Consider the following 26,820-nt stretch of genomic DNA (forward strand, 5'->3'; position numbering starts at 1 on the left):
ACCATCTTTTTCAAAGGACTCCAACTGGAGCACTCCAAAAGAACTCAATGAGTAGTGTCAATTCCTTGGAGACAAAGATGCTACATAATAAATATTATATGTAACTTAGTTTCTGACAAAGGGCCTCAGCCCTATCACCCTGTTTTGCATTAGACTGACTTCCCTTGTGAACAAACCTTCATAATTCACAGCGCCAGACATCTTAAAATGTAAAAAACAGGACTAAATTCTTACAATTTTCTTCTGGCTCCCTTCAGTGTATCTATACCTTTTCCAGACCACTGAAGTGACAAATGACCAAGAGCTGGATCAGCATAAAAATTATTTCAATAGAATAAAAATAGAATGAATGGAATTAAGAGCTGTTCTCAAATATTTATTCTTCACTAGAATAAGAGGGGATTTTTTTTTTCTTTTCTCCACTTAAAACTGCTCTTCTAATACTTTATTTACTAGCATAAGAGTTCTTCAGCATGGTGAAGAAGTTGCTCTGTGAAAGAATTCTTGCTTTCCTTGCTTTCCTTGATTTCAGCTATCAAGAGGTCTGCTGGGGCCCACAATCACATACCACCCAGAGGCAAACTTAGGGCTGGGATTCCAGAGACCAGCTGAGGAAAAGCAGGTGCATGTGTAAGTGTAAGTGAAGCTTCTGTACACAGCTCCAGCACTAGCTGGTAGTTGCTGAGGTGTAACAGAGCTTCCTCCCAGACTGACAGAGTACTATTTTAGGTAACAGTGAGGATCAGCCATAAGTGCTTACAAGGCCTCATCTACCAATCGGTATATTGAGGTTTCTTTGCAGAAACAGAGATCAGAATTCTGTTAGTAAAACCACACATTTTACTGTACCCACAGGAGAAGAAAAAAGTTGTTTTGTCTAAGATAGGTATTTTACCATTTTGGTTTTTTTCTCTCTTACCCTTTTTTCTCACTCATGTCACCTACAATTAAAATGTCAAAGTAAAGTAGACAAAAGTTGAAAGATTTCTTGAGAAAAGTCTTAAGTCCAGATACTTTAAACTTTACCCTTCCACAAGCTTTCTTTGGAACAGAAGTATTTTCCTACACACAACTATTTATACAACTTCAAATTCAAATATGTACAGCACATGTATGAATACATGTATGACACACTGACAGATCTTCAATGAATAAACTATATTTATCTGATCTTATTTGGTCTGAAACACAATACAGACACCTAAGTAGACATGAAACACAATTTGTTTCGGCTCTATTGCCCAAACAAATAAAAACCCCTCAGAGTACTTTTTCGTATGTTTGTCTTTAAAAGCAATTCTGACTGTAACATTTCTTGATGTTCACATCACACAAAACTACCAAACCTAAAAGCAAAAGGTAGAGCTCATTTTGTGGTGTGGATTAAGCTTATTCCAGAACCCACAGTATTTCTTTCAGTGTCGTGGTTTACCGCAGTTTGGTTTTTATTTGGGGAGAGAGTCCACGAGCTGCAGAAGTGGTTCCCTGTGGGGGTCTTGGCAAATTCCTTCTGGCCTGGTGTAACCAACCAGCTGGCTTGTTTTGAATATTGACACCGTGTTAAACCACTCAACAAAGCTGAACACACCTCTGTGAGAGTCACATTTAAAAATGAACAAGGGCCTAGGAAAAACTCTCTTGCTTACAACCTTTGAACAGGTAACAGAGCGCTGGCAGGCCTGGCCCTGTGCAGCCCTCGCGGCCTGGTGGGGCTGGGCTAGGTGTCACAGACACATTTTTTGAAAAATCCTTTCCTTAGGAGTTTTTCTCCTGAGAAGCTGAGAGGCCTTAGGAACAAAATGTAAACAATGGTTATCTGCTGCTGTGGAATGCAACAGGTGGATCTGTGATTGGTCTCATGGGGCTGTTTTGAATTAATGGCCAATCACAGTGAGCTGGCTCGGACTCTCCAAATTCTAGATGGGAGGAGATGCCTTTGTTTTGAGCTGAAATTCTCTTTTAAGGCTATGGTGAAGATATAATTGATATATCAGACTTTGCTTTTTCCCTGTAATTCATGGAATGCATTGGGGGGCTGTAGCATTCTAACAACAGCTGTGAGCAGAAGCACCAGTGTTGAAACAAACAGATGTTGCAGTAGCTGTGGTCCAATGAGAAGCTTGAACTGAGAGAGAGATGAGAGAGATGAGAAACCTTGCCCCAGGGACAGAGGAAGGAAACCTCTGTTCCCAGAGATAAAAGAAGATAACTTTTGTTTCTATACTAGAACAGCTCATCCTTAAAATTGTACCCCAATAAGCTGAAATGACCCATGGTGGTAGTTACAGGAAAAAACTACCAAAACATGGGAGGGACTTCACTACTGCAGATTTCTGGAAGGCTGCTGATTCACTGTGACACTGAAGCCATGAGAGAACTATTTCTTGTGAAGAAGTCTCCATGGCATGGCAAAGGAGACTCCTCTTCCTAAGAGAACTGAAGAAAGACTATTTTAGAGGTGGCAAACTGACTGAAAGTCCCAGGTTTTGTCTCATTACATTGTCAGTGGGAAAGAAAAGAGGGTGTGGGGGCATGAGAAGTGTTCTGAAGGTTTGTTCTCATTTTCTTATTATTTTTCTCTTAATTCTGTTAATAAAGTCTTATTTATACCCTTTATAAGTTTCAGCCTGTTTTGCTCTCCTCCTAATCCTTATCTTGCAGGAGAAAATGAGTAAATAATTCTAGTGGGTGCACTGGCATTTGGCCCACTTCTTTAACACGTGCATTGGCCAGGAAATGAATGATTGGCAAACCAAAACCACTACACTTAATTGGTGTTTCCCCCAGCTTCTGAAACTGCTACATTCAGGTACTAAAAAGAACCCAAAACCAAAACAAGCCCTGTCAGGGCTTCCTCATGTACCATTTTCAGCACCAAATGAAAAATAAAACATATCATATAGAATCACTTTTGTGAGTCTTACCAGTGTAATGGCAGCATCATCCTCAGGCCCAGCATATCGAAACAAGATCCGATGTCTTTCCATGTCTGCAAAATACTCTTTTGCTTCTTTAGCAGTGCTGGTACCCAACCCTGTACAATAAAAATAAATACTTACTCAATATTCAAAACTTAAGTTTTATTATTTTATCCCTTTTATTTTACTGGGAATATGATAAAATCACTATTTAAGATACTACCATGAAAAGCTATAAGAAAACTTCAGAGCACCCATTTATGATTATTTATTCATAGGGTTCACATATTTGTTTTTAAACAAACCTTTGTAGTATTTTATCTTCCATGCTTTATGATTTTCCATATGCTTTTTCCACTCATCAAATTCAGGAATACTATAGAATGAAAGTTCTTGCTTATTTTTGCTTGCCTTTGAAAAAACAAACAAACAAAATCAACATTTCTGTTGTGCTGTAAGTAATCCATAAAATCTCAATAACAGAACCCATACCTTCACAATAGGAGTGATGAATTCCTCAAGAAAACCATGTTTCAACAGTGATGGCCAATTGTGATGAATAAAATTGATCAATAAGCCCTTTATGTGAGATCCATCCTGATCCTGAATCAGAACATGAAAACATGAAGCAATCTTGTATCAGATTCCCCAAACCACCAAAAAACCCACTCACTGGCCTGAATACATCAATGCAATGTCTGATGACAGAAAGCATAGAAAGGAATAGTTGGTTTTAATTTGGATTCCAAACTGGACCAGGGTATGAAATAACCACCTGTGAAGGTCACTGAGCTATGAAAAAGCTCTTCCAAGCCAAGTACATGGCTGTTGTTCAAGGTTTCTCTGCCTGTGGCATGTTTTTGCTGAGGGCTAGACAGCTCTCCCAGACACCACAGAGTTGAGTTTTTGTGGAGAAAACCCAAACCCAGCCACAGTTCTCATTGGTGGCAAGATACTTGATAGTTCAATCATGAGATTATCCAAAAATAATTGCCTACATCCTTGTTTCTACCTGACTTGCTAGTAATGCCACCTCATTCACTGTCTACTTTTGTCCTTACTTTCAACATATTTTTGAATTATCAATAGCATGTTCTTATTATTACCTTTGGTTTCTTGATATTTTCTGCAGCAAAGTTCAGCTATACATTTAGAGTAACCAAAACAACACAGATAAATTATTCCTTAAAGAAACCTCAGAACCTTTGAAACTGCAGCAAAACACATTGTAAGAAGCTCTGTAAATTAAAACTTGTGAATTTCAGACTTACCTGATCTGTCATGATCATAATTTTTCCGTATCTCAAGCTTTTCAGAGATTCTGGATCTTCATAGCTTTTCTTGTATTGTAATCCAACTATTTTGATGATGTTGTTGATTTCTGCATTTTCCATAATCTGTACAAAAAAGTTACTTTTGCAGTCAGTGTAAAAAGCAGAGATTAAGAAACATCCCAGTCTTGATTTATAGCTATTCTTCCAATGCACCCTCATCTTCATAAGCTTTTTATTCCCACCCTTGAAGCCTTTGCACTTGTAATGATTTCTTCTGTACAGTCAAATTTTCAAGACTGCACCACTCTTTCTCCTCTACAGCCAGAGCACTTTGGATCAGGAAGGCTGGGAGAGAACTGAACATGTAACAAAAAGTCATCTGACAAAGCTGCCTTCTTTTCCCACTGTTTTTATGGGCATCTGCAGCACACCTCTTATTACAGCCAAATTATGAATGGCAGCAGGAGCAATATGAAGGGGTAATGCTGCTGGCTACTGACTCATGTTGTGAGTCCACGAAATCACATAGTAATGGAGAGAATACAAATTTTTAGGGGCTTCAGGTACTCATGTGAAATGTGAATATGAGTCATAGCAAGATTTCCTTCCACTTGTGAAGGAAAGTGGAAGGAAATCTTGCTATGAAGAAGTGAAGAAATTAACCTTATCATCGCAGTACTGCAGTTAATATTTACAGGCTTATCCCAGGCTTCAAAATAGCTGGTACTTTATGAAATCTCAGTCACAAAACTTCCATGAAAAAATTAAAATATGAAGATGTAAATCTAGAAATCAAGAATAAACAGGAGGACATCCATTTGTCAGCAAAAAGGAAAGGACAAAACTACACACCTGTTTGTGAGAAGCTTCTCGGACATTGAGAATTTTGCCCCTGAGTGGGAAGACTCCATATCTGTCTCTACCAATAACACCTAAGCCAGAGACAGCTAAAGATTTGGCTGAGTCTCCTTCTGTTAATATCAACGTGCAGTCCAAGGAATGTTTGCCACCTGCAGCCCAGGAAGAAGTAGAGGGGAAAAAAACCCAGAAAAGCATAACTCAAACAAAAGAAATGCAGTTGAATTCTTTCTAGTCTACAGGTAATTTCCTCTCATCAGTTAATTTAAGTAGGCTGAATTTCTCTTCTTAGGGATGGCCTTCCATACCACTCAAACTGCACAGCAATGAGTATCCTTGCCCTTAGCAGTACACTATGGATTGCTATGGACAAGGAGCAAAATAGACAAAATGAGATGCAATAGTGGTACATCTTATATAATGGTTCCCACACATCTACATAAAAAAGACAGATTGCTTCTCTACCTTCACCATTTCAGTTTGCTGGCTGCAAATTTCTTACACACATACATTATGCATGTCTGAGTTACATACAGGAATTATTTCCCATTCTGCATTTTTCACTTTCCTCACAGTATACTTTAAATAGTAAATTGTTAAATCACATTTTTGTGGTTTTCCCTTTTAATTGTCTATCACCTAAAGCCAGACAACTGCACAAAAAATTGCGAGAAAAGCTCAAACGATGAGAACATTTGCACTTCTTATACCTCACAAATTCCTCAAACAGAAAAACAAATCTTTACTAACAGTGTAATTTGGATTCTACAAGACACACAGCACTTTGGTGCCTGTGTGCTCAAAACTGGAATGACGTTTATGTTCTGCCTATTGCAACTGTAGCAGTGGAGTAGATGTTCTAAATAACAAGCAAGCTGAAAAGGAACCCACCCTTCTGCTACAGTGCAAATGCTCATTAAGTGGCTTTGATATTTTATCAAGGCCTATGGTAGGAAAGATGCCAAAAAACTTCAAGCTGGTTGAGTCTCACCTACTGATAATAAGGTAGTTTTGAATATAGTGGTATTTAAAATGTGTGGAGTAATTTGCCTTTAGCTGGTAGATAAAGACCACCCCATACTTCCTATTACACAGAACTTACATTCAGCACCTTTAGTTTTCTGAATCAAGACATGTAGCTTAATATAACCTAAGGCAGTTTTTGACACTGCCAGTGACTACCTACCAGCAAGGTGGACTCTAAACACCTAGAAAAACATCAGTCTGCTGTTTTAGAATATATAAAAGCCACTGTTTTTCATAAATGAACTGCAGAAAACACATGTGAATGTCATTCAAGTTCACTTTCTTCTGGAATGCATGCAATCAGTAGCAATTAATGTCATGGAAATACAATATGCTAGGTATTTTCCTGAGCACAGCTCTAAAGAACTCCAAGACAAAATTACATGAACTGACAGGTTCAAAAAATGCTTTTATGCTTCACCTGATTTAGCAATCTAGCTGCTCCCTTACAATCCTATATTCTTAATTTTTGTTTTGATTTCTACCTCTTCTCCCCCAACAAGGCACAGAACAATGTATAGCTGTTCAAGATGGCAAGAATGACCAGGTATAGGACTCTTTCATTACAGAGGAGAGGGAGGAAATCTGCAGCACGTGCATCACTCTACAGATACACATCTCTCCTATACTTTAGCATTAACTGGCAATGATAATAACATTCAGGGTATCAGGCACACAAGAGACATGTGGATGCTGGACGTCAGCTTCAAACTCACTCTTAAAGCAAAGACAAAATCTAAAAACCACAGGAATAACTAAAGTCAGAGGGGTTTGTGGCCAGAGACTGTTCTCTCCCTGCTGCACTTCCTGGGTGCAATGTCTTCAGTGTCAAAAATCCAGCAAATTCCACATCTTCAACAAACCAATACCTGGCTAAGCCTCCTCAGGAGATACAGAGTTCCCTCAACATGAAACAATAATTAGGCATCAGAGAAATACCTGGGTAACAGGCATTCAAGTCATGCAAAGCTTTAGGCATGAGTGTTCAGCCCAAATGAATCCCTATATGCCTTTTTAGTTGAGCCACCTTCAGGATGAAAACCAATAGAATATTTTATTAGCTCCCTTGTTAGAGATTCTCCCTTCCCCTCAGCCCCAGCCAAAAAAAAGAGTAAGAAGTGATTTTTGAAGCCTGATCTCCAAAGCAAAGCTAAAAAAAACTACCAGAAAGTGTGTCCAAAATAATTCATTATATGAGTTAGGAGTACTAGGCTTGATATCCATGAAAAAAACATAATTTCTTCAAGCACACAATCTTCTTAGCAAGAAAAGTATGAGGAACATATATCTGAATGAGGAGTGAAAATTCCACAGGCAAAATACTAGAGTAGATGCAATTATCAACTTTTGAGGCAAAATATGACATCTGAATAAATTAAAAAGTAATTAAATACTGAAGAAAGCTCAATTAAAAATTAATAAGCAAAGAACCAAAAAGAAAGAGAGGAAAATGAGACAGAACCATCATCTAATCAAGTCATCTTTGGCTTGAACACTGAAGCACCAAAAAAAAACCCAAAACCAACCAAAAAACCCAACCAAAACCAAGCCTCTTTCTTAGTGTTCATGCTTTTACCTGCTCAGCCCACCCACATACTTCACTGCAATTTCTCTTACCTTTGTTTAACGTGAGGATGTATTAAAAACCACCTAACAATAACACAGATTGGCAACATTTTGAGCTCTTTAGCCATGTGTGCCCCTCAAATCATCCAACAACTCCCATCCCATTGCTACTGGCACAAAGACTGCCAGCTGATCCTGATCCCTCATCTGTGCTAAGGAAGCAAGCCAGCAGAGATTGCCAGCTTGCCCTATATTCCCAGACAGGAACCTAATGGCATTTAAGTCTAATGAAATAAGTCTCTTGAGCCATCCCCTCAGGTCTGCACACTATGTGATGTACTTCCTATACCTCCTGACCCTGCAAAGATTCTGATCTTTCTACATTAGAAAGGTCAAGAAGACCAGTCACCTCCAAAATGGAATATTGGTACCACCATTTAGCAGGAAACCACAACTGAAGATACACACTCTTCCAATACCAACCTAGACTGCCACTTTTGTTCAGTGTTACTAATTCTCTACCCTAAAGAGGACAGCATTCCGGACACCAAACTCACCATCACATTTCCATTCTAGCTCTAGGAAGTTTAGAAAACCAGAAAGATTTTTATTAAAAAACACATAAGGATGAGAAATATAAGTCAGGTTTCAAATTAGCATGTCTGTGAAGAATTTATGAAACAGTAAAGAATTTAAAAGTAAGTCCTCTTACCAGCATCATTAGCATCATCCAGTTTTGGAATGCCCTTGATTTTACTGTGTTTCACTGAAGAACATTTTTTGTTCAGTTGAGTTTGTGCCTTAAATTTGACCCAATTCAAAATACTCTCTATGATACCACAGTTAGAGGCCTACAAGCAACAAAAGCAACAAATCAGAATTGTGGATGAGAAAAGTAAAGCTTCAGACAGCAGATTCTTATATCTCAGTTTTAAATCATTAACACTATTTCTAAGGTCCTCTAAATTTTAAAAACTGAATCTATGAAAGGTCAAGGGATTAATACACACCTTAGTATTTAGCACTTAATGCACATACAACTAAAACACAACACAAAAACAGTTTCCTTTTCCACCACTTCTATAACTGATGGAAAGAGCAAAGGAGACATAACAAGAGGATGTCCTATGCTGTGTAGTTGATGTGGTGAGACGTTTTAGGTACTAAGCACTTGTTTCCTGGATTTTGACAGCAAAAAGCAGCCTTATGGGGTATTTATGACCATTTAAATTTTCTTTGGAAATGACTCAAAATGGCTGAAAGACAATCAAAACTATTTAAGAACAAGCTTTCTACCAATCACTTGAGAATCTGATACCAATTTTAGAAACACATCTGCAGCAAAAATAGCATATAATATATTTTCTAAACTAAAACTGCTTTAAGTTTTGTTTCACATCAAAAGAAAACACAGATGGAGCAAAATACTGTGAGCTTTGGCTTTTAATTATCCCCCATAATACAGCATTCATTGTTGAGATTGTGCTGCACATTTAATGCATCTGGAAATCAATGTTTACTTCTGGGAATATGAAAAACACTATAAACCAAACCTGCTGATGGTAATACAACATGTATTTATTCTTCAGATTTTGTTATACAAGACCCTTGTATTATTTTTTTTCTCTAAATTCTGAAGGAATGTCACCGATAACACAGAATTAGAAGAACAAACCACTATACAAGCAGTTAAGTTTTGATGCCAGGAGTATTAGCAGTGGCACTGTTCTCCTCACTAGTGGAGTTTCATTTAAGGCTACTGGCATTACACAGGACTTAGTAAAATGAGTTCTGGCTAACAGAATTCTACTTTTCCTTCATTGTATGAAAATGTAGTAGAGGAAAAACCTCTCTGAGGTATTTCTACAAATATATTAATTTAGAACAGCAATTCTTAACACATCTTCGAAAAATTTTAAACTTACTTCCTGACAACAATGATCACTTTGAATACTACAGGCACCATTTTGCATTTCCTTGATTACTGCATGAACAAGTAAATATGAAACATCCTCTCCCTCTCTTTTCACTCCAGTGAAACAGAATAGAACTGATACCAAAGAGTAAGGCAGACAATATTCTCAACTTCAGAAAAATACTTTAACACAAAAACCACTGATCAAGGACCTCGTTTACATTTTAAGAGTCGAATTAATTTCATTTACCAATGTAAATGCCAGAATCTCCAACAAACAAGCTGATCATGTGAATTTTAAATCCAGGGCATCAATCAAAACACAGTCACTGCATCCATTATTAAGACCAGAGGATGAACAGACATTCCTTCACCCCACTTCCCGAGTATGCAAATGTCACTGCAGTACCACAATGAACTATAACTAATCTTCTGCTACAGAACATACATACATTTGGTCCAGTGTGTCAATTACCATTCACAAAGGAATAAAAGAGGTTTACTTACTGCTTTAAAAAATTTCTCAGAGAGCTGGCACTTAGACCCAAAACTTTTAGGCTGCAATGTCATGTTTTCCTTCGTCTGGGAATCAAATGATGGGTTTTCAATCAAGCAATTAACAAAAACCCATATATGGTTCTTCACCTGTTTAAAACATAGAAACCAATTTACTCAACAAAATTCTCACATTCTTTTTTTTCCAGTATTTTTGCATAAAGTTACTTGCCTGAAATGGTTTGACTGAAACTCCAGCTTTATTCTTCTTTTTCACCACTTCTATCAGTTTGCCCACAACCTGATCCACCACATAATCAACATGCCTACCACCCTGAATGAGGGAAGAGAAAAAAAAAAACAAATAATAAACAAAATAATCATTAAATTTCCTATTAGTTTTTAGCTGTATTAACAAAATTCCTTTAGTCATACTTTGGTACAGAAATCTATGCACACTGAGTTGCAGCATAAGACAGAAAAATATGTTTTTTCCAGGTCATTCAGTCTTCATGCAAGTGAGGACGACAGAAGTTAATTGATTGATTACTCAAATACCTTCCTTTAAATTTGTAGACAAAAAAGCCAGAATATTAATAAAATGGTAAATTCTAGTGGCTGTCATAGAAGTTCATATCCCTTTGACTAAAATCTTGTAAAAGTGGAGTGATGCAGGCATATCCCATAAAATGAAAACATACCTAACTCAAAATTCCGTATTTTACACAGATCACCTTTGCTTTACATCAGTTAGCACCTTACAAAAATACAGACTAAATATTGGTTCCTGTTCAGAACAATCTACATTAGGGCAGACAGAACAAAGAACATTTGTCTATGGAGAAGTTCATCATGAAGTAACAAGCAGAAAAACCCTTGCTCTTTAAAGCTGTATTTAAAATAGAACTGAGGAGGAAAAAAAAAAGCTTTTGACAGGTATGAAGAAGTATAGGATAGATAAGAAATAAGTAAGAGAAAACAAAACCAAGCATAAACAGCAGCCAAAAAGAGGAAAACAGCTAGCAATCAAACCCCAAAAGTTAGGATTCTACATTTTAAGGCAGAATATGGATGTGAAAAGACTGAAGATGTAAAGAAGTCAAATTGAGGGGATAGCAGCTGTTCTCAGCTTCATGCAGAAAGCAGAGATTTAAATTAAAAAAAAAAAAAAAAAAAAAAAGAGTAGATAAAACCAAAATGGTTAAGCTAGTAAATATTATTAGTCATAACCAAACCAGCAGTTGCACTTCAAAGTAACCATCTATGGTTTCTCTCAGTTCCTAGAGTCATCTACTAAAACAGCAACACAAACCATTAGAAGCACCCTGCAAAGTCTTTTCTCATGGCATTTCTTCTAAAAAAACAGCCAACCAAAAAACCCACATCTAAACCCCAAAAGCTGCCAAAATTAAAACACAACAGTTTGTATCCACCAATAGATGACAGAGTTTCAGTAGAGAGAGAGTTCAATGGAAAGCGGATCTATCAATATCCTGCCACTTTAAAGAAAAATAAATCCATTTCCAAACTGTAAAGAAAAGCTATTACTGGAAAATATCAAATTACACATTTCAAAATCATTCCACACTTGAATGGCAATCTTGAAATGCATTTCTTTTACTCATCACATTACTGAAAATTTATGCTCATGGGAACATCTCAATATATTTTTGCATTTAAAACTTTAGCAATTTTTAAATTTTGCTAAAAGTAGCAACTGACATACCAAGAAAACCAGCAATTTACTAGTTATACAGCAGTTCACCATTCCTGAGTCCATTCTTAAGCAGCTGTGAGTGAGGGATGCTCAGAGCTCAGAGTTGGGACCTTCTCAACCATCTCACCAGCAGGTGTCAAATGGACCAGAACAGTCTGGAACCGCCCCAGCTGTCAGAACAATTCCATAAAAGACACAAAGGCAAAAACACCCTCTGAATCTAGAGGGCTGCCAAAGACTGTTACAACTTTTCAATTATGGGGGAAGAGAGCTAGAACTGCATAACCTTCTTTTTCCAGAAGGTAATGATGGAAACTTGCAAACTTCAGGATGCAAAGGTATCTAATTAGGTGCTAACAAAAATCTTAAAAATGAAGCTCTGACTGCCTCCTATATACTGTTCTATTCTTCTCATAGCCAACAGTTTCCACTGATTTGGAGGCAAGCTACATCTTAACTCTATGGACAGATAAATGGTTTATATGGTAGAAAAATTCAGAAGGTAACTATGAATTTGAAGTTTTCATTTAATTAGTTTTACAATTTTGATCCTATTTTCTTCTCCATTTAAAAAAATTATATTTATTTTATGAAAATAACTCTGAAATCTAGAATAATCCTGAACTTCTTGCTGAACTCCAGCAAATTTTAGCAGGTTGGAATTCTCTCTCCATGCAAGTCTACCTTCTGAAACTGCAAATGTATTGGCTGAACATTTCTGCTAAAATGACTGGTAATATTATAGTTAGCAGTTCCACCATATTAAAGTATATACATAGCATTAGATTGCTATGTTAATTGTTGAGGTTTCTATTACAATTTTTGCCACAGCTAGTATTTGAAATTCAGAACTTAAGAAGACCATGTTTAATCAGTTTTCAAGTCTCACTGAAGGTTATCTGTACAAATGTTAATAGCTACAAACACTCTCTCAACTGTGGTATCAGAGCCTGAAGTTGAATTTTGTGGCAGTCTGCTATGGCAAAACATTGATTAAATGGGGAGCTGGAAAAGGTAACAAATTTACACGAAATAAGCAAGGGAGTTGTACCTCAAAATACTGCCTGACCTCCCAAACACCCCTCAAAAAACACCATGACAGCAACCTAAAAAAACTTACTTGCAATTTACAGCAAGTTTAAAAAAAGATGGAGGAAAGTTACAGCTGGGTGAAATTTACCCAGATTCAGAAACAAAAAGCTGTCAGCAAACAGTGACAATTAAATGCTAGCATGAGCTCCTCACTTGTTAGCAGATAAGGGGGCAGGCAGCTGATACAGTTAATTACCTCCCATTATGTCCCATCCCTGGGTAGCTGGTCAAAAATTGCTGGTGAGGGGGGTTCCTGCCCCAGCATCCCACACCCAGTAACACATAAAGCATGGATAGAGAGAGTGGGGAAAACTAGAAATTACAACACTTACTTTTGAAGAATACACAGAACTTTTTCCTAAGCATATTTCAAAAGAATATCTAATAACAATATATGTGTAACTGCATGATGGTGAAAATTGATCCAGAAGAGTAAAATCCAAAATCTTCAGAGTAAGTGTATGCAATTTATTTTACTTAGGAATCAAGAAGTATTCAGTTTTTTCAAACCATTTTTTTTAGCTTCCTATCAGCCATAATGAAGTTTCTCTATATTGCTAGTTTCTCCATGAAAGTATTGTACACCTCTTTAAGGTCATGTTGTTTTTCTTCTTTATGCTGCACAAAGAGGCCTGAACTAAAACTAAGCTGTAACCCTTCAACTACCTGATTTGTCATCCCTAGTTCTGACCAAGTTTTTAATTGCAATGCACACTTAAAAAGTAAATATTCTACAATTAAATTAATTAATTAAACTTGCCCAGTTACCATTCATTCAGCTACACTGAAAGAGACTGAAAAGAAGTTATGTAATAAAAATTATGTCCCACCAAACACTAGCTAACACCAAGATTAACACTGACAATTTTGGGCACCTGCCAGACTAAGTGCAACCACTGGTGCTTATGAACCATTTGTGATACCATTAGAATTTTCTTCTGACTCTTTCAACAGAGGTGTGAGCAAGGAGAGGTTTCAAAGTGCCTGATTAACAATTCTTACCTTTCCCATCTTTTAGAAAGCTCACAGTTAAGATTCTCTAGAAACAGTCTCACCTGTTACTAGGACTGCTTGTTCTAATCTTGTTAAATCCAGCTTGCTAGATGTGCTACCTCTAACAAGTAGACTGTTTAGTAAGAGCTAACAGCTTAACTGCCTAGTTGTTAGGTCACTCATCCAGTGCAATTTGTGAAGAGCAGAAGTGACAAAGACTTTTTTTCTCACCATGGTGGACCACAGATCCCTAAAGCTGGTCCATGCCAAAAGGGTGTAAATAGGAGTTACGCTGGTTGGTTTCAGATGATGACCTTCCTGCCTGACCATCCCCATAAGTCAAGAAGCACCGAGCTGTACTTTACTTAGTATGCTGAGCACATTGCTAACTTAAGATCTTTCTTTCTTATTATATCACTACTACTATAGTTGCAAAGAAAACCTAGGTATCCTTATGAAGATACACAAATAAAAGAAAATTAATCTCAACAACTTCAGGGCAATTTTCTCCATCATGGACAGCCATTTGTCAAGGACATCAAAAGCCATTTTTGTCCTCCAAACTTGCTACTGGTAGCTTTAAAGGTATTTGTACACTTTTAAACTTTACTTCCAGAATTATCTTATTACAATGTGTTTAAGAGGAAGAAATAAATTAGTTCCATTTTCTTCAACACCATGCATGCTCACATAAGATATCAGTATCACCAATAATGATTACTAGCATTTTCAAAACTAGTGCTTATGTAGAAATACTGCTATGAATGTATTTTGACTGCATCCAATTGCTCTGCCAGCTCCTCTCATGCAGTGGATTACCTCACCTATTTATTTATAGCAACCCAGACTCACTGTTTTATCAAACACCTGACTGGGCATGGCCTCAGCACGCATTTTATCATTTCCATTTTGCACCATTTGCTCTAACCACTCACCTTTGTGGTAGCTATACTATTTACAAAGCTGATCTGCTGGAACCCTTTCTCACTCAGAGTGAGGCACACATCCCATCGTTCATTCACGACTTCGTGGATGACTTTGAGCGCGACTCCGGTTTCATCCAGCTTGTCCTTCACGTAAAGATCTACGTAGCTGCGAAATCCATTTACCTACAAGCAACAGGTCACAGTCAAATATCTGCACCAAATACTCTCAGTACACTCAAGATATATCAAGTGATGTTCTTACAGGCAGTTTCTTCCCATTCAACATGACTTTGACTCCTTTGCACGACCCAGCCAAATCATACGCTCGTCTTGTCATCAGGGCCACAATATCCTTATCAAGCTTTTCCATTTTAAATTTAGACAGATCTGGCTGGAATGTAATGCATGTGTAGTCATCACCTTCAAAATGCTTAATCTTGGGTTCAGAGGTCTTCATCATGTTGTTCATCCAAGTCTTTGGAAACAAAACATTTTAGATGTTACTTTACAACACATTATCCTCCCCCTTTATTCCCTTTTCTAGCTATGCTGGGATTGCAACAGTTACACAAGAAAAAGCTCACAAACTTCCTTTAGAAATTTCCTCTGGTAAAACACTACACAAAGTTAATTGATTTACAGAGGTAAGCACAAGCATAGGTGACAGCATATTTGTGGTTTCTGGAAACATGCAGGTATTATTACACTGAGGGACATGATTCTAATGCAAGTGGAGCCTCCCACAGAACTCCCAAAATTAGATACAAGTGAGCTGGGATTACAGTCCTTGTTACCCATCCATTTAATACTTTCAATCTACTACACACCTCTACAGAGAGGCTTGTTAGTCCCTGTGCAGAGACTCAGTAGTTTCTAAGACAGCATCTTGGTGGCTGTGCAGTGTGCCAAAAAGTCCCCAAAAACCCAAGGTGCTCAGATTTGACTCAGGAATCTTGCATCGTTCCCTATTCAAGAACATGGGCACATCTGCATGATCAAGCCGATATCTGCTCACAGCATATATCAAAGCTCAGTTCTAATAAATTTTCACAGATTTTGAAAATACTGCAAACAGAGCACTTTAAGCCATAAAGCATTTAGTAATTTTCAAAAAGTACACTTGAACCAATATTAATTTGCCCTTTGGCAGTCAGCATAAAATATTACATTTTTTAAGAGACGGGCGTAACAGATTAAGTGTATTATTTATGTAGTGATATGACAGCATGACCAGAAAATTAATTAATTGTCCAGAAAGTAAGAAAAGAAAGCCCCCAGCTGGCAAAGACTGTAAAGCCAAGGAACTTTGGTATCTAATACTCTGCCAAAGTACTTTAAACTTTTAGAAAGGTGGCCATTTCAAAGCTATATACACTAGACCTGATCACATTCTTGGTCTGTATGCAAACAATGAGCATTGGGTTCAGGTGGGGGGTTTGCACTGAAGTCCACGTGGGGCTAGTTAAATTCATGACATAAAAACTGAAAAATCTGTTTCTTAACACCATACAAAATTACACAGATGATTGTTTCTATGTTTGCATAGCTAAGTAGAAAAATTTTTTTAACAGATTACACAACAGCAATTTCAAAATGTTTCAACGGACTATGTTCCTTTTCACAGGTACATGAATATAATTTTGTTTTAACAGAAATTTGGAGTTTTTTTAGTCACCAAACAGTTCAAAGAAAGTATTATTTTACCCAAGAAGCCTAACATAAGAAATACCAATTTTTACCAACTGAACTAACCTAGCCTGCAAATTCTACACATCCCTTTGAATGAGAAATTATCCATTTTGTTAAACATTCCTATCTGTGTTAGATTTTAGACCTGTAACTACAGCAAAAAAAAAAGGACAGAAGCTTTGAACACTTCTATACCTGCTTAAAGCTGTGCTTGTACTCCTTGCAAGCAGTTTCAACTGTAAACTTTGTACTAAATATGTTACAAAGTTTTGCACCATAGCCATTGCGTCCACCTGAAAAAAACAACATATAGTAAACTAGGGTCAGTTTAAATTTAGGATAATAAACCATATCCTAATTTATCCAATTTATTTTTCCCTGCATTTCAGGAGCACAAGTGTTTAAATACTCATATAGATTACAATTAAAATATAGAAGTATGTTTTTTGTCACTCAGTAATGAGTACTGACATTAGAGATGTAAATGTAAAGGTCTCTGTAAACACTGGTATTAAAAGAGGAAAAGTAGGATATTTCCCTTAAGTCTTTTTACCCTAATAAAGAGCTAAAGTAATGGCGACTGAGTAATCACCTGCTATGAAACAGAAAATAAAGACAAAAATTGAGAAGGGGAAGCATACTGAAGAGTCACACAATGGCTTAACTGAATAAAACAAAGCACATTAAATAGCCTTGCCTGTAACTTTTTTCTCATCATCATCATAGTTGCTGGAAGTCAGTAGCTGCCCAAAGATTAAAGCAGGTACGTATACTTTCTCTACTTTGTGTTCCACAACTGGTATCCCCTTTCCATTATTCCATATGCTGATAATGTTTGATTCCCTAGAAAATAGTGAAGGCATTAAGCAAATGAATGCAATCTTGAAAACAGACTTCTGCATATCTGTTTAAACATAGCAAATAAAATTGCCTACACAAAAATATAGCAAATGACCATTATCTTACCACATTTACTTAGAGCTCTAACAATTTTAATTACAAAAAATTCCACTTATTTTTGCTTATTAGATGTCTTGGAAGAAGGAGCTTAATTGTCCATACACAACAGTATTTCATACAACAATAATAACTCCAAAAAAATTGTTTGAAGAGCTTTCACTGTCAACATGAACTGCAACAGGGGCCTGACAATTAGTGACAGCATTAAATTCAAAATAGAGATGTAGCTTTTAAGGTTTCATTGAAGTCCATCCAGACAAGTTATCATCTGTTTAAAAGTGTCATTTCTGAGCTATGATAAATATTGTGACTTATTTTATATAACAGTGCCAAAATCCATCAATATCTGGCATCACTAATATATCTAGCTCTTACACAGGACTTTCATTTCTCACTATTAGAGAGTTCAAAATCAGGACAGGTCTAGCAAATTTAAACATTTACAATTTCCCTCCCACTCCATGATGGAAGTGGAAAAATCGCTTCTCAGCATATTTATCCTAAAGGTTAGGTTTGAAAACTAGCTACTAAATCATTCATTATTCAGTTACATGTCAGTGAAAAAATACTACCAAAGGAACCCAATCAGCATCTATTTAAATACAGTATTTCTCACCTAAAATGATCTCTTCAAGTATTTAGTTTCAAAAAACATGGTAATGAAGTGTTTGCAACATGAAGTTTCAGTGTGATATAGATGACTAATTCAGTCTTATCCTGATGCTGAAGGAGTTAACACAGAAGTTCAAGAGGGGGCAAAACTGTTACAAAACTTCAAACCTGGTATTTAAGATTTGTAAAGATTTGTAAACCTGGCTGGCTATAGTTATGCACTGCCAATTTAAATTTATCATAAATTTTATGAACTTCTGGTTTTAAGTTTCATTCAAACCCTATCAAATGGTTAAGGAAAGCAATTATTATAAATTCAGAATGGTAGCACTTAATGTTAACCAGTTTTAATTCACCTCTTCATCTTAAAATATGAAGCCAATGGAAACAATTCCAAAAATATTTTGTTTTCAAGAAATTCAATTTCATCAGTAAAATCATTTGTACAAATCTAAACTGTAATAGCACTGGCAAGGAAAGCAAATGAAAACATGCTTTTACTTACGGATCAATGGATATTTTAATACAAGTCATATTCTTGTCCCTCTGCTTATTGTCAGCAGCATTTACTATGAAACAAAGTAGCATAAATTAACACTTCATAGGCAATTATTAATCTCTTGGTCTGTAAAAGTGATTTTATACATATTCCACCACCAGTTACAACAGTCAGGTATTTCTTAATCTGGCAGCTCTTTGTATATATTTTGTACCTTAGCACTGGAGTCTATAAATACAACCAAGTGACTACAAGAAGATATTTTTCAACCTTCTTATAATTACTGATTCTATTTCTAGCAGTTAGACTATATCAGAAATAAATATAGAAGTGTATTTTGTGAGCTCATAACTGTTCTTAACATACTGAGCACTTCATTCTTCTCGTGTTGTTCTTGTTTGGATATTCACTGCAGTATATAGATGAGAAACCCTAGAAACTTATATCATCACCAGACCAGTTTACACATGGAAACCCACCAAGAAAGTGACATTCATTAGAGAGTGTTTTGACTGCAGCAAAAGCTCTCTTTAAAGAGCCTGCAACATGCAAGACTTGTAACAAACAGTCTACACAGTTTAGGAACAAAACAAGGATAACTCGAAATTAACATTCAACCAGAATTTAGTTGAATTGCACTGCCATGTATATGAACTACAGGAAGCAGAAATGTGACTGTGGCCATTAAATATGAAAACACATTACAGTATTTTTCAGTTTCTGTCTCATCATCCATGAAACAGATGAAGGTAAAAACCCAAAATACCAAAGTACAATATCTTACCAGCTGATAAGGACCTCAGCATAAGATCAGATATTTCAAAGTGTTTTTGCTAAAATCATGAAGTTTCATTCAAAAGCATGCATAGCCAAAATGTCCCATTTTCATAATTTTATTACATTGTCCCCTAGCTCTCAAACCACACTCTCTGGAGCACTTATCAGTGCTTCATAAAGCAGCAATAAGCCGTGAAGTGGTACAATAATGACAGAATATGATCTTCCTTCTGAATGGGACAATATGGAAGTGGTCTCCCTAACATGAAAAGCCAAAAAAACTTAGATCTGTGAGGCAGCACTCAAAACAGAAGCAATTAAAGGTTTTCATTACCATGTTTATCAAATTAAGTAATAAGTTAAAAATAATATAGAAAAAATATTAAGCATTATTTTCCATCTGGTAAAGATATATTGCTTCAAAAATGACAGTGCTGTAAAGCAATTTTAGAGATGTAGAAAAGTGGTGAACCTAACGAAGGTCACGACAAAACTGACCTCAGTAGACCATAACTTAATTTATGAGGTAATCCTACCAATCCTTTAAACAGAATTTCATAAAAGCTCATAAGTCCAAAATTTTATGTCAATTAGTCAGTTCAGAAGACAGCACAGTACTCATATATTGCACATCTCTACTGCTGATTAGCGTGTAGCTGTCACCAACACAGTATCATCAACTAGCAAGTCACAGTAACTTTTTTTTTGTGCCTCAGTCATAGTGCTTTTTAATGGCAGTATGATACTCATTTATTTTAAAACTGTATGAAGTCTAGAAATGATCTATGAAAACTACCACCACTATCCCTCTGTAGAGAAGGAGGAAGTTTTAATGATTGATGAAAGGATGATCTAAGTGAACAATCAGACATCTCAGAAGTTGCATTCTTTCAGAGGAATAATCTTCTTTCGAATGTCACTTTAAATTGTAGCCCTAAAAGCACTTCACAGATTAAAAATCTTGTAATAATATTGATCATAAAGAATGATCTAGTTTGGATATTCAGTAACAAATATTTATATTTTCTTGAAAGTTCAGCTGAAAACTCTTTCCTTTTAAACTTTTCTATAGTTCCAGAATGCACTAAATTTTTATGCTCTATAGTTTAGCAGGACTCAAGTCTGGGATTTAAACTTAGATTCAAGTCAACGTACTTTGAGAGCACTTAGAAAAGCTTGTACTCCACAATGCTAAGGCAGTATTGTTGTTAAAAATACTTACCAAGAATTTCATCAAAGATCTTGTACAAGCCTGGAACAAAGGTAACTTCTCTGCAATTCATTCCTACATCTTCATCATAAACCCACATTAACTACATGGAAACAAAATAAAATAAAGTATTTACTGTCTTGGTAAACCAGTCTATGATTCCCTATGATCTATTTCCTTCAGGAACTTTCCTCTTACAGTCTGATTACTGCAGCCATACAAGACAAAAGCAGAAGTCTGCAGAAGTTACAGCAAGCACCCACAAAGATTCCATAATGAAAATCCATTATTTTCTGCTTCGTGGGGAACTCCCAACAGTACAGACAGTGAATTTCAAAGCAATTTACAACTTCACAAAAACAACTGAAGAAAGTGCCAGCAGGAGGCTCAAATTCTCTGTTCTCTACCTAAACCAAGAGACCAAAGCATTTTTGCACCTGGTATAAATGCTACTTACAAATATGCATAGATATGTGTGTGCACATAAGCATGTTTGTGAGCACAGACCTATACACACAGAGCTGTCTGCCCACACACATAGGTGTTTGTGTTTTGACTGGATTTCAGTATTTTTTGATCCTATCTTTTCAGATGAACCCAGCACTACATGCCTTAAAGCAAGTACTATCTGCTTCCTACACATGCACACATAAACAAGACCACAGTTTTCAACCTTCTAACTCAGAAAACTGCGAAACCAGAGATGGGTCTATTTAATAACCATAACAGACATTTCCTCATTAAAACAATAAAAACCATTAAGATGTAAATTTAGTGACCCTTACCTGAGTTAGGGGTTCAACTGACCCAATGTAGGTATCTGGACGGAGGAGGATGTGCTCAAGCTGAGTCTTTTTCTGATAAACTCTCTCAACAGACATCTTCTTTGAAGTGTCATTTTTATTAATGCTTTCTGAGTCTTCCTTTTTTGAAGCATTCATCTGATTATCAAATAATGTCTAAAAAACCAAACCAAACCAACAATCAACCTCATTGTATCTGTCACTCTTGAGATATAAACAAAATCTGACAGAGATTTAAATTACAATCAAAACTTGTCATGTAATTTAAATGTTAAGTTTTAAGATGCATTAAGATAAAGCTATCCTTGCAACAGAGAAAAACCAACAGATTACATGACAGAACCTTAACAAATTGTTGCATATTCAAACTTCAGCAATTTACTAAACACAATAAACTAAAATAAGGAAACAGCAGCACAAAAGGCACCCATTTCTTCAGGTTAAGTATTTATAACACCCATTTTTTTTATAAGCATTTGAATCCAAACCACTGAAAATGTTCCAAATGGTAACAGCAATACTACACTTTTACATTATAGTCTGGACAATTCATTCGGCAGGACTTAAACACTGTAATGCCTCTCCTACTGGCTCCTCAATTACTATAATTTACATTTTCTACTGAAGTGATCAAACCTGATACAATCCCAGAATGCTTTATGATGAAAGGAGAGACATTATTTACAAGAGCCTATAGAGGAATGACAAGGGGGAATGGCTTCAAACTCAAAGAGTAGGTTTAGATTACATATTAGGAAGACATTCTTTGCTGTGAGGCTGGTGAGGCACTGGAACAGGTGCCCAGAGAAGCTGTGGATGCCCCATCCCTGGGAGTGTCCAAGGCCAGGCTGTGGATGCCCCATCCATGGGAACGTTCAAGGCCAGGCTGGATGGAATTTTGAGCAACCTGGTCTGGTGGGAGGTGTCCCTGCCCATGGCAGGGGGGGTGGAACTCAACGATCTTTAATTTAAGGTCCCTTCTAACCCAGGTCATTCTATGACTCTAGTAAATAAGCCAAGAACTATAAGAAGAGAGAATCACTTAGGCTAATGTTAGAATTTAAACAGAATTCAAGCCTAATCTGTCTGGATTTTATGAAAACTACCTTGAAGAACAGTTTTATGGTAAACTAACCCACTTTGGGATGGGGAGGGAGGTGAGATAAACAGATATGGTGCACTTTCAGCAATTTATCCTGATAGATACTTGCTTGCCATTGAATGAAAACCACATAATAAAAGGTTAACCTCAGAACAACCAAATAAAGACTGGCCCTCTTCTGAGGCAGTAAAAGACTACAAAGAGACTAGTAATGATGTTTTACAGTGTGCCTTCCTATCTATAAACTGGAATTATCTAAATTATCTTAAAAAGGCCAGTAAATGTAACTTTAACTCACATGATTTATTTGCCTGGCTTAGGAAGTTATAAGAAATTCTGTCTCCACCCACCCAGTACCTGAAATTGCCTCCTTCTCTCAGAGGGGCTTTATCAACTCTGAAGCAGGTATTACATGACCAGCAGAAATCATCACCAGATAAATAATGAGGGCAAAACCCACTTGCCACTGGGGCAAATGTTCTCCCTCTCATTTATGTTTCCAGTATGTGTCTGTATAAAGTAAATACAGGCTAAATTCCAACCTTCAATTAACCAGTCATCCTGCAAATTTTGTGGCCAAAAGGAAGTGCAATCACTTCTCCCTCTATCTAGCTTTTGTTGCAGCCTCAGATAGCACTGAAAGCAAAGGGCAAGGAAGCACATAAATCCTTTGGAAAAAAGGAGCAAAGGATACTGAACTCACACTAACAACTTCAGCAGAATCAAAAGGCCAAACACCAACCTATGCACACAATTCTCCACATATTAATCTCATTTATCTTCTCCAGCTTCTAGTACTCAGGCTTTGATGCCCCTCCACCACCCCCATCCCAGCCCAGCCAGCACAAGAATAAAGCATTTATTTCTATTCATAACATGGGAAATTACCTTTCTCCTCCAGATTTAGAGATCACATTTTTCTAGTTTATTTATGGAAATTCTAGGAAGCACACTTCCAGAACTTTGAGAGAGGCAGATTGTGTGCAGCAGTGATGACAACAACCAATTATTTGGCCACGAGTAAACCTGAATATGCCAAATGAGAACAAAATTCTCTATTACCTATTCCTGTATCTTACAGCACCCAGAGGAAAAGGGGAAAAACCCAGGGAATCCCACAATCTGGCACCAGGATTACACACAGCAGAGTTGGAACCACAGCACTAGCTCTCATGACTATTCTTCTGGAGTCTATCTCATTTTCTGCCAAACAGGGAAGTTGCAGAATCACTTGGGTGATTAGAGGGCTTTGGTATCCAAGTTAATTTAGCCTTCACAGTTATTTGGTTGTAAACTGTGATAACCCTGCCACAACCACTCTCAAAATATTAGCTGTGGATCAACTAAGCAAGCAGAAAAGGAGCAAAACTTTGCAAATAGATGCATTAAACTGATACATGGAAGAGGAGGAATAAAAATTGTTACTACGGAAGCATTGCCAGTAGTTGCAACATATTTTTTTTCATTGAAGTAGCTTTGTGAATCATGTCCAGGCTTCCAATGAGTTTCACTGTACATGTATATAAATATTTTTTATTTTATTACCATCTTTGACATCATATCTCATAGGAGTTACCCTTAGCTCACTTACTGGTCCCACAGGTCTGTTAACCCTGTTTTACCATGTTCACTTGTTCTGAAGGGACCAGTGACTAGCAGAAAAATAATATAATATTTCTCAGATTAAATAAGTGTTGGAAAAATGTAAGAGAGGAGATGTAACGGATATAGAATGCAAAAGAATTCCAGGTGCAAAGACCATTAAAATCTCATTCAAACAGAACTGTTCCATTTGCTCCCAATTCTTAGGCCATAAGAAGTTTTTACAGTCAGGGAAGTTTGTGATAGGCAGTTACCACACAATAGTTCTTCAGCTGACATGTATATCAGTATTATATTCTCAGGACTGTTCTGAGACAGCTCTCCAAAATGCTTCTGCTTATCCAGTGTGTGAGGACTGGGATCTAACCATGCATCACAACCCAGCAAACACATTAACACAAAGTGAGAACTTAAACCTTAGCCTAAAAATTTAGGCTACAATTTTCCTACCTCCAATAGCAAAAATGCTATGGGACAAGTAGAGTAAGAGCCAGAAGATTAGCAAAAGTCCATTTGATTGTGACTGAGTAGCTCTAGATTGGGAATAATTATTACAGAATAGAATATTGGGAAGGGATTCTGCAAGTTATTTCCTCTAATACAATGCTAGGAAATGCATTTCTGCTTTCCAGTGAAAGTTTTAGTAGCAGCTTAGAGGAGTTTATACTTTCCAATTTACCAGTAATAAATGTAGAGTATCAAAACTCTATCTTCTGTTGAGATGATACTTTCAAATTGTTGTCATGTTGACAGACAAGGGAGGTCACAGCTAAAAAAACTCTACTGCCCAAAAAGAGCTAGCCCTGCAGAAGTGTCCCTTCTTGGGGACACCTGAGGTTTGCTGTAGGACAGCACTAGTAAGGATCCTCTGCTACTGTACTCCCGGGGACACCTATGTCCATTGTTTATAACACACTCATTGGAACATGACAATGTATGATTTAAGAAGGCAGAGAAATACACAAAGGATCAGCAGAACATATTTTCTTTCTGCTCAATGATTAAAAAGAAAAGGAAAAAACTAGTCTTAAAAAACTTCAATGAATTTTAATGCTATAGTTTTTATTAAGACATCACAAAGTATGCCAAGCTTAAATTTTCATTTCATTGTCACAGAGGACAGATTTCATTCATGATGTATGATTTTATTCATACAATATGTCAAGAATCATACATATTCTGCATGAAAAAATCGTGTTATAAACATTCAGAACTTATTTTAAAATGCTATTGAAACACAAGCATAAAAGCAAAAGCCCAAATGAATGTAATTATGCAGGTATGCAAGGATCAGAAGTCCACAGAACTGCAGTTTCCCAGGCCAAGCATTTTGGGCTGTGCTGTACCCAGAAAACCAATTTTGAATATCTTTATCTCCATCTCAAATGGACATTTTAGAGTTCAAGTGATACTTGGAACTCATTCCAAAAAAGAGAAAATCTTCATCACCAGAGGATAGAGATCTATGGACACAAATATCCTCCACAGTCTTCACATTTTGTGTTCCTTGATAAAAAAGCAAAATAAAATTTAAGTGCTTTCAACTTCTGAATTTCTACTACTTAAAATACAAATAAATCCAACAGGAAAGTCCTCCCCTCCCTTTTCTTTTTTTTTTTTGTTTTAAACTGGGCAAGCCCTTAACCACAGCACTGACAACCTCTGCTGTATATTTTGGAACTGTCTCAAGAATGCCTTTTGTATTCTGTCCTGTATGAAAGATCTTCATATTGTTAAAGCTTCAATAACACTTCTCAAAACAGCATCAGCTGTTGTTTCATGAGAAAACCCCTAAAGAGAATTAACCAAGTGTCACAAAGGGCTTAAGTCTTCTGCTTCACAGTAAGACTGCTTTTTGCTTGTTTGCTTACAGGTTACCCTATGTTCAAGGTCTGCTTTGTAATTTTAATGTTGCCTATTTTTTTATTATTTTTATTATTTTTTTAGACACAGTGTATGACTTTCCCAACGCTCTTGTGACATTCAAGACTTTATAAATTCTTACTAACCTTGTGGAGTTTCTAACCGTCCAGACTGATGACAAATACATACATATAGGTAAGTCAACAAGATAACAATGCTTAGTTAGGAAAGCTACAATCTATTATACTGTTCATCCTCTTTCAAAGACATGCAGTCAAACTTCATACAGTGACCTCTGATGGTGGCAGCTTCCTACATTGCTCTAAAACACAGCATAGTGACAACTGGACAGAAAAATCCCAATTCTCAGGTGACAGCAATTGCTGCACAAGTTATCACATCACCACTATCCTGCATGCTGTCACAAGCAGGTCTTATTGTGGCAACTGCTTTCCCCAGGATGACTGAAATGTCTGCAGAGCTTCCCTTTTGAAGGTGTTTTTGCCATGAATGTATCTAGTACTGTGTGAAAGCTGCAATCATTCTTTCCTTTGGTGATCTCCACAGCCAGAACCCAAGTAGCTGCTGACAGACAAGTTTGGCAACAAGGCTTTTACTGTTGCCAACCAGTACCTTCAACCCATGAACTCACATATCCTGCTTTGGCATCTTCTTTCTTCACATTTTGCCTTTTTTTTTTTTTCATGTTGTGCTCTTACCCATTGACATTTCTGTGTATAATAAGGCATGTATGACATCCATATTAAGTTAGAGATTTTTATTGCTTTTTTGTAATGAAAACCAGGTCATGTCATCTTTCTTTGTGTTTTGAGCCACCATGCTGAGTTGGGTTACTTATGCTGCAAACAGCTGTAATTAATACAGCTGAAGCTTAATACACACTTGATCTAGAGACTTTGGCA

At 36.7% G+C, this 26,820-nt stretch overlaps 1 protein-coding gene across 4 annotated transcripts in view; it reads right to left on the minus strand.

The window, feature by feature from the left end:
- Positions 1–26,820, minus strand: part of TOP2B (DNA topoisomerase II beta) — a 60,941-nt gene that overhangs the window by 21,556 nt on the left and 12,565 nt on the right. For all 4 annotated transcript variants that reach the window (XM_058816258.1, XM_058816242.1, XM_058816250.1 and 1 more), the window contains exons 2-16: positions 21,313–21,486; positions 20,540–20,630; positions 18,547–18,610; positions 17,167–17,312; positions 16,665–16,762; positions 15,043–15,255; positions 14,790–14,963; positions 10,285–10,386; positions 10,065–10,202; positions 8,355–8,493; positions 5,045–5,202; positions 4,190–4,315; positions 3,411–3,521; positions 3,224–3,329; positions 2,925–3,034 (exon numbers count right to left, since the gene is read on the minus strand). In XM_058816258.1, the coding sequence (XP_058672241.1) occupies positions 2,925–3,034; positions 3,224–3,329; positions 3,411–3,521; positions 4,190–4,315; positions 5,045–5,202; positions 8,355–8,493; positions 10,065–10,202; positions 10,285–10,386; positions 14,790–14,963; positions 15,043–15,255; positions 16,665–16,762; positions 17,167–17,312; positions 18,547–18,610; positions 20,540–20,630; positions 21,313–21,486 (1,950 nt within the window). The remainder of the gene's footprint in view (positions 1–2,924; positions 3,035–3,223; positions 3,330–3,410; positions 3,522–4,189; positions 4,316–5,044; positions 5,203–8,354; positions 8,494–10,064; positions 10,203–10,284; positions 10,387–14,789; positions 14,964–15,042; positions 15,256–16,664; positions 16,763–17,166; positions 17,313–18,546; positions 18,611–20,539; positions 20,631–21,312; positions 21,487–26,820) is intronic.

The sequence above is a fragment of the Ammospiza caudacuta genome, chromosome 1, assembly GCF_027887145.1.
Source record: "Ammospiza caudacuta isolate bAmmCau1 chromosome 1, bAmmCau1.pri, whole genome shotgun sequence".
Lineage (NCBI taxonomy): Eukaryota > Metazoa > Chordata > Aves > Passeriformes > Passerellidae > Ammospiza > Ammospiza caudacuta.